General features: G+C 38.9%; 1 protein-coding gene across 5 annotated transcripts in view; it reads right to left on the reverse strand.

The window, feature by feature from the left end:
- The window catches only part of ERCC6L2 (ERCC excision repair 6 like 2), a 108,887-nt gene extending 99,996 nt beyond the window's left edge, over nt 1-8,891 (reverse strand). For 2 of the 5 annotated variants that reach the window (XM_090038598.1, XM_090038602.1), the window contains exons 1-3: nt 8,737-8,891; nt 7,797-8,092; nt 4,204-4,622 (exon numbers count right to left, since the gene is read on the reverse strand). In XM_090038598.1, coding sequence (XP_089894724.1) covers nt 4,204-4,622; nt 7,797-7,815 — 438 coding nt within the window. In that variant the 5' untranslated portion in view covers nt 7,816-8,092; nt 8,737-8,891. The other 3 variants (XM_090038601.1, XM_090038599.1, XM_090038600.1) reach the window with 3 other exon arrangements.
- Between the last annotated feature and the right edge of the window lie 47 nt (nt 8,892-8,938).

Below are 8,938 nucleotides of genomic sequence, written 5' to 3' on the forward strand. Positions count from 1 at the left end.
GCAGGATAGAGCTCAAGCTGTCAGCTGCTGTTTTGGCAAGAGGCAGCCAACCAGGAGACCTGAGCTATTAGAAAAATATCTAGAAAGGACAGTGATAAAGGAAGCAAAAGAAGGGCAAAGCCACTAGGTGGATCAGAAGAACAGGAAACTGCCATGAGGTGAAAGGACACAACTCACTTTACAGACAATTCATATAAATGGAGGAGGTGGAGGCTGCTGAAACTGTATGTGTTTGGTAAATTTTAGCAGTAGGATTTTTTAACCCTTTCAGGAATAAAACAACATATATGCTATCCTCTAGTGGCTTCCAGACTCTCTATGTATTTGGAAAAAATTACCCCTATTAAACTAGCACATGACAGTAACCTATTATTCCTTCAGCTAAAGCAGGAGGCAACCAGAGAATTAACTGCATAAGGAGAAACTTGTACAAGGACTTTTCACCCTAGACACCTTATAAACAGAGATGAGAGAGACAGGCCCTCAAGAAACAACGCTGTATCAGCTCTGCAAAATGAACATTTTTGTTTGCCATTCTGGCCTGCTACAGCCTGTATGGTCATCCCACAGAAAACTCTGTAATTGTATTATAGCACAGTTACTTATAAAAGTTAAAATTTTAAGGACATAGGGTGGGAAAAAAGTCTTCAAACTTTATTATCCCATCAGGCCTTTAACCGGTTTTGGCCTCTTTTGGAAGTACACCAGAATCCTTTCAATATGGAAAATAGGAGGACAAAGAAGTATGCCCCTAAAAACATATGCACATAGAACACTAAGTTGTCAGTGTTATTTCAGTGCCTTGTATATACATATAAGGAAACGAGCCTGCAAACTACCCATAACTTTCTTCAACATGGATAGGTTATAGAAGACAATCCTACAATCCACAATGATAGGGATGGCTGCCCAAAATTTGAATTTATGTACATTTTTATCAGATGACATTTCAGCATAGAGTATTGGGGATTGTCATAAAACATTTTCAGAACCTGTCCTAGACAACAGGCTGGAATGATCCAGCTCAGGCTGAAGGTGGACTGGCACCAGGACCTGGCCACTGCTGCCCCTCCCCCCCGCTACCCTGCCTCAGTATGGCTCAGGTGAAGCACTTGGCTGGGTTGTGACACAGCACAACAGGAAAAGCCCCTCTACTGCCAAAATCCCCACTTCCACAAGCCAGGTTCAGGCAACAATTTCCAGGTTGTTGGCCCTTGGTCTAGGGTACACAGAGTGATGAGATTTAAACAACAGTTCAGAATTACAAAACTGCTTAGCCCTTTATCCCAAACTTGAATCCCATACAAGCAGACCTCTGAGCCAGTTTCACCTAGCTGATTTCAGTGGAAGTCTACACAGGAGCAGAGATGAACATGCAGAACTGTTTGTAGAACTAGGGTCTTAATATGTTAAATATGTAGCACTAGTGAAAAAACCCCCAAAACAATGCTGTTTTTACATCAGTTGATACAATACTCCATTTAAATGTCAACTTTCCAAATAAGCCAGCCAAACCGTTATAAATTAAATTTAGTTTAGGAAGAAACTTTCATGTTTGACTGTTTCTTAAAAAGAATTTTTATAGTGACTTTTTGCAAAGGAAAGTTTACAAAGTGTCAAGATCATCTTGGCTATAGCACTGTGGTGAGCTGTTATAATAAACTATACTGAATGTAGTATAAAAAGAGAAGAAGAAATATCATTTATAGAAACCATATTATTCACTATGGGACAAAGTTGGCATTAAGCCTATAAGAGAAACTATGAAAGCATTAAGTCAACCAGAATAAGTATTCCAATCTGCAATCTTATCTTCTTAGCCATAGGACTTAATAGCATTTTGTCCGTGAAGCAACAGACCACACTATCATTCTGAGTAAATACTTGAATGACATCCTTCCTTTATTGACAAAGACACATTTTTAGAAGCTCTCTTTAATATGTGCTATTTTACAATGGACACTATACACCTGGGGCCAAGACACACTGCAACAAGAATGTCCTACTGGCCAAATGTAAAAGAACAAGGGGAGGTAAATCTTGTTGAAGAAAAAAATGTTTACAATGATAATTTTTTAACATTCTCTTGTTTATTGCTATTTAAAACATTTAAAAGAGAAATAAAACTTCATCCCTCACATACATTCTTAGGGTTTTTTTGCCCCCAGAAGCCTGGTCATAGTCCAGAAATCAGATCATAGTTTGAGACAGGAATGGAAGTTCAGTGCATATAGAAGCATAATGAAGAGATGTTGGGAGCTTTAAGTTACCCAATACATACCAAGTATTTAATCAATACCTATTTATATTTAAAGCATAATATTTTCTACACACAAACAGGACACCTTAATATCCCTGCATCTCAAACCAGGGTACAAAGAATATCACATTTTTCCTATATATGACAGTTATCCAAAATAAACAATCTTTCTTCCATTAAACTTGATGTAGCAATTAAAACAAACATGACAGGGCAGTTCCACACAAACACATACACACCATCACTTGGGAAATAAATGTGTTCTCCACATTACAGCATCTAGACCAAATAATTAACTTAACTAGTTCCAGACAGTTACATGCCACTGCAAGCATGCTAGTCACTATTACCCAGCTCTACTGTGGTCTTTGGGAGCTAGCTTCTGGATAACCAAGGTTCTACAAATCCCGGTCTCTATTTTGAAGACAAAAAATATTCAAACAAAACAAACAAAATTTGTAACAAAATTAGTTACAAAAAAACCTAGCAGCATACTAGAGATGGAATTCTACATTCAGCTTGATGAAAGTATTTTCTTTACAGTGACTAATGACACCGACCTGCTTACAATTTGTTTTTCATTATTTGGATGATTATTTAAAAACAGCAGCAAAACAGGTCCATCAAGCTGAAGTAAAAAAAACAAACACCTGACAATTCTTTGTTTCATATATTAAAAACAAACTGACAATTTTTATATGAAAAATGTAATCTAAACTGATCATCCTTTGAGAGAGAGCTGAAGGCAGGAAAGTGCTATAAACAAGACACCATAAAATGCTAACAGTAGTGTAAGCAAGTCAAATAAAAAAGTAATATGCAGTAAAATGGCTATTTAAATGTGAGCGGCTTTAAAATTTCTGCCAAATATGACGTATTTGTGATTTAAAATACAAAAATATTTCTATACCTGCTGCTTATGAGTTCACTTGATTAGTTCTCAAACTGACATTAAAAGGAAGAAATTTGAGGAAGGTAAGTTGGTTGGAGCACAATGCAAATCAGGCAGTTCAGTTTCATTCAAAATGAGAATGATACAGCATCAACAGGAAGACATAAATCTTCAGTGCATTTATGAATGTTATCCTAAAAAGATATTTTAGAAATTCAAATGTTTTTCTCTTTCCAAAATAATAATAATAATAATAATAATAATAATAATAATAATAATAATAAAAAGAAAAGCTTATAAAGTTAGTGAAACTTCTAATGCTGGAGGGAGCAAGGAAAATTGTCAGTCTAAATTCCTGAGTTTATGGATGACAGGAGCTCAGACCAGAACCTGACAATGACAGCACAGCGACTTGATATACAAAAGAGGAGGATGTCTCCAACTTAAAAATTCTCTAGTTCAAACAAGATAAAGAATACCCCATCCACCTGATACAAAATAGATGAAAAATGCTGCCATTTTTTGCATTAAGATTTTGTCTCACATCTTTAGTTATAATGACTGGAGCCAAAATCAAAACATTTGGATTTCTAATGGGGAAGACAACAATACAGTAAAACTGTTTGGCTCTAATTATAGGATGAATCTGGTCAAGCTCTCTAGAGATGGAAGTAAAGATACAGTCCTTCTCAGAGCAGCACAAATTTTTCTTTTCTTGACAATAAGTGAAAAACAATGCAAACCATTGTGTGAATGTCAAAAATACTTATGGCAGTATAAGAGTGATACAGTAGCTGTGATGGTCCAGAAAGATGCTGCAAGTACTTTTACGAGGCAAGAATTATTTCACTTGTATTACAATGCATGTGTAGCAATTCTCAGAACATAGAAACTATAGGACTTGTATTGGGATTCCAGCTAAGATACACACACAACTTCAACTTCCTAAATAGGTGACTTTAAAATATAGTTAATCTTTATACGTAATTTGGTTCATAAAGGTGTACTTTAGCTACTCGTTAAAAAAAAAAGTAAAAAAGAAAAATGATACCTGAATTGTTTTTCCAAGACCCATATCATCGCCAAGAATACACCCTCTTTTATGAGTGTAGTGTCCATATAGAAACTGGACCCCTTCCCTTTGGTAATCACGCAGATATCTATTAATTGTATAAGGGATACAGTCTCCATTTTCAGATAACTCAAAAGCAACTGCAGGTGATGGAAGCCTTCGGTCAGGAAAATAAGGCTTTTCCAGATCTTCATCATCAAATATTAAGCTTTTCCAGCGATCAGCTTTGACTTTACAGAGTTTCGTTATTACTATTCTCTTTTCTTCAGAGTCCAAAAATGATACTAATGCAAATGACTTTCCATTCTTATCTTTTTCAAGAGACTTTATTGTGGCTTCGCAAAGTTTCTCACTTCCAGGAAATGGTGCAAGGCATTTCTCTCCAACATGCCACCTGTCTATTAAGAAAAGACAACATATAAACGTGTTGAAAAAAGAATGCTTGGTCAAACTTACACAATAATACTGGATTTACTAAAAAAAAAAAAAAAAGACACAATGCACATAAAAATAAGATTAGAATAAAAGCTACACTATGCTTCTTTCTGAAGAAACAGAGTTGTAGATCTCCCTGACTTCAGACGAACATGGGTAACATAGGGTAGATCTGCACCTTATAGACTAACTAAATCAATATAGAGCATAAGCTTTTGTGAGCCCTACCTCACTTAATCAAATACGGTACATGCACAAAGTAATGCATTATGAACAGAAACAGACACCAATATAAAATTAAAGAAAAAACACTTGGTAAAAATCACACACTTTGGTGCCACTAGCTGTTCCATGAAGATACTAAGTCCTACAGACATAAGGGATCCACTGATGTGTAACGATTTGCAGGTTTCAAGCCTGTAATTATCCGACTAGATGACTTGAACAGAGAGTCAGTCTACTTAAAATAATTCTGACTGATCTATTTGCACTTCTGTATAGACAATTTCTGTCATAAGTGCAAATATGTTGAGAAGTAGGACGATGACAAGAAAGTTAAGCAAAAGAGGTGAAGCAGTTCACATTTTAGACAGAAACACATCTTTGTATATGAATTTAAAAAGACATGTAGAAGGAATTGGTGCTGCCCACACTTAATTTCTGATCCACCAAGCTGTCCATATCATTAATTACTGAATTTACATCAGACTGGACTCAGAACCTGAAAACTGTAACAGTTCCATTATGTATATTCTGCATACAATTCTCAACTCAGCAAGGACGACTGAACAGAAGGATCTGAAAAATCCATTTATAATTGTCATGAAGAGACTGAAAAACATCAGCTATCATAAAATTCAAGTGTTTTTAAAGGAAATAAGTGAGCCATCATGGCTGTGTCCAGACAAGCAAGACCGTATGGTATGTGGCGCTGCAGACACGTCTGTGGCACCACATACTGCACATTCAGCTGTTCTCTGAGCTGCTATGGGTTTTTTGACCCCTGGACATCCCAAGGTCCAAAAAAACCTGCACCAAGAAAAAGGTGGAGCGATGCACGCAGGGGCAGTGTGCACTGCCCAAAACCAGAGCCTGGCTGGCCAGAGCAACACTTCAGCTGCTGGCCAGGCTCCGCAGCATTAGAATCAAGGAAGACCGCAAAACCCTTAAGTGTGCCACTGCTTCCTATCCCCAGGGAAACAAATGTCCACACTTGTGTGGACGCAGCCCAGTGGGTACAAAATAAGTAACCATGGCAAACTGAATGGAGGCAATGAGGTCTTCTAAAATTTGCTACTGAGCGCCATACAGTGAAACTGTCTCCATAATCTTCAGATTGATTTGTTTCATCACTGCTCACCAGAACTGTGTGGGTAATCTTAAATTTCACTCCTCTACTGCCTGGAAAAGTTATGAGAAACAACAGAACTTTGCATATGAACTCTACACAGGGAAGGAGCACCAAATAAAGAGTCTTGAACAACAGAAGAGGGTTCTACTTCACAGCAATGAAAAGATACCTTCCTAGGCACTCTTCTGCACTGACTCCAACACTTAAGTAAAAATTCACTTTCAGCTAGCCATCTGTTCTTCTCCTTGGATTCTGAGTAGAAATATAACCCTCTGGCCTCTCCCCAGACCACTCTTATAATGTGAAAACCCACAAGTTAATATTCTCCTGATGGCTCCTTGGTGGTTATCCCTGGCTCCTGCAAGGTCTATACATTTTCAGGACAGGAATTAGTTACAAATTAGAATGACATATCTTTAACTAAATAGTGTCCTTGCTACCTTTAGATACATCATGTTTCAAGTACCTAATGAAAAGGATGAACTGCACTCTACCTAAAACGTATACGCAAAATTGGGAACTAAAACTGATGAAGTTAAATACTGTAATTATACATAAAGTGACAATATACAGCCGTCTGTTAAAATTTTTAAAGTCTGAAAGTCTCCTGAAAAAAGAGAAAATATTCTAGCAGTCATTCAATTACAGTGGTATTAGATATGATGCCTAATAAAGAAACAGAAAACTTGCAGTTAAAATACGATTTGAGTGTGGAGCACCTTTATTTTAAAACAAGCTAAAACAATTTTTCCAGGTATATGAAGAGTGTATAGGGCCAGAAGAATGCTAACAACCAAGTGTGAATCAAAAAACTTTGATCGTTGAAGAGATTTTTATGAATGCTAATTATCTGTATTGCTGTAAAAGTCCAACATTTAGTCAGGTTAGGATCCTACTGTGCAAATCATAGTATTAATATACTGAAAGATTACAGCTCATCCCACAAATGGCTTCAAACACAATATGAAACAACTGAGTACAATTAAATCAGAGGAAAGAGGAACAGAAGGTAAGGGTAATGGAAATAAGATCATCCTTGTGACAAAATCCAATATGGTAGCACCATAAAAAAACTGCAGATACTATTGATGATTCACTACAGCCTGATCCACAAACAGGTTTTGCAACTTATAGCTCCTTTAGTTAGGGATACAATATTGAGACAATGCTGAGCATAGACACAGTTTTACCACTATAAAAGTACATATACCGATATAAGAATTATTCCCTTTTCTGCACGATACATTAATAAAAGTACATTTATATTGATCTAACTGTATCCACACTGAGTTCTACCATTTTATACCACAACTCTTGAAGCTTTTCTATTCCAAACAAAAAAAAAGATTTCAAAAGAAACCATTCTGAATCAAGAGAAAGATTTCATTCCAAATCCTACATCTTAAGTTTTGTAAATATAGGTATTTACATGGAAGTGCAGCACAAAAGCAAGAGGCAAAATACATTTTACTAAGGATGTCAAAACAGAATTTTTGACCTTACTGGAATAAATGTATTTATTTCTTCCTCGACTCAAAATGTCATCAAACCAATATTTATGCTAAGTGCATAACTTCCAACAAATCAGTATTTTCTGACAGAAAAAGCACTGCATCAGAAAATTAAGTAGCTTTCTATGCTCAATTACCAATAAAGTTAATAAAACATTCAACTTGTGTTTTGCCACAGTCTTAAGAGTACTTTGCACTTATTTTATGTCTGCATTCTACAGATCTGGATTAAACCCAGCACCCTCCAAAAAAAGGGCAAATAAATATTAACTTACCTCCAATATCTTCACACATCTTGTTACAAGCGCAGAACGCTGTGACACCAATGTATTAAATCTTGAGGAGGGAAGCGTAACGGGGAAGTCAATGAGTTCGCATCACCTGCTAACTGACGGAAGGAAAAGAAGCCAGCCATTCCCCTTTTAGAAGCAGAGCACCAATCATGACCGAGATCACCATTTTACTGTAGACCCTCTTCTGGGGCAAGAAATGCCAACAGTGCTGTTCATAACTGTACTGCTGCAGTTTGTACTCCCTCTGTCCTACGTCTTGAAGCCTCACATGTTGCTTTCTGCGAACAAAATATGCTGGTTAGGAAAGTCAACCACACACCGACCGGGGAAACAAGCACAAGGCTTCGTCAAAGGGAGGCTAACCGTTGGCAAACCTTGGCACTGCTGCGCAACACATTACACCCAACTGATTCAGAAGTGCTCACCATGAATCTAACCGGCTGCCCATTAATTTACTACGTGCTTTACCACCTCTGGACGCAGCCCGGCAACTGGCACGTGACCCTGACCCATGGTCCCTTCCTGCCCGGATCATGCTTGGATCACTCCTTTACTGGCGGTAGGTCTTTAACCTAAGTCAGCGGCCTAAGTCATCAGTCCCTTCCATGGAAAAGGTACCAAAGGTGTTAAAACTGCACCCAGGGGTAAGAAGACAGCAAAGCCTTGGGACGGTCCCCAGGGGGCACCCAGTAGCACCCTGTTCTGCCACTGCAGCCCTGGAGAAGAGGGACGGGGGGAGGGGCACAGCGTTCCCCCTTCGCCACCCAGCCCCGCCACAGCGCTTCTGCCTGCTGCCGACGTCACGGAGCGCACGTGAGGGGCGCTGCGCGCGCAGCCGCCTCGGGGGAGGAGCCTTCTTCCACTCGGTAACGGTTGCTCCCCGCGGTGTAAGCACTGGGCGTCACTCGGCGATAACGCTCACCACTGCCTCCCGAAGGGCCCGGGGCCGGGGTCGGGGCCAGAGTTCCTCTCTTCTTCTTCCATCCCCCTCTCCAGGCTCCGCCATTGGAGCCGCCGCACCTACTCACGCCGCAGGCTGCGGGGTTCTGTCGTCCTAGTCTCGCGAGAACTAGCGCCTCACCGGGATTCTACCTTAAAGGAGCCGCAGCGGAGGGCGGGGCTGC

This window comes from Crocodylus siamensis, chromosome 3 (assembly GCF_052110815.1).
Source record: "Crocodylus siamensis isolate JL-2025a chromosome 3, ASM5211081v1, whole genome shotgun sequence".
Lineage (NCBI taxonomy): Eukaryota > Metazoa > Chordata > Crocodylia > Crocodylidae > Crocodylus > Crocodylus siamensis.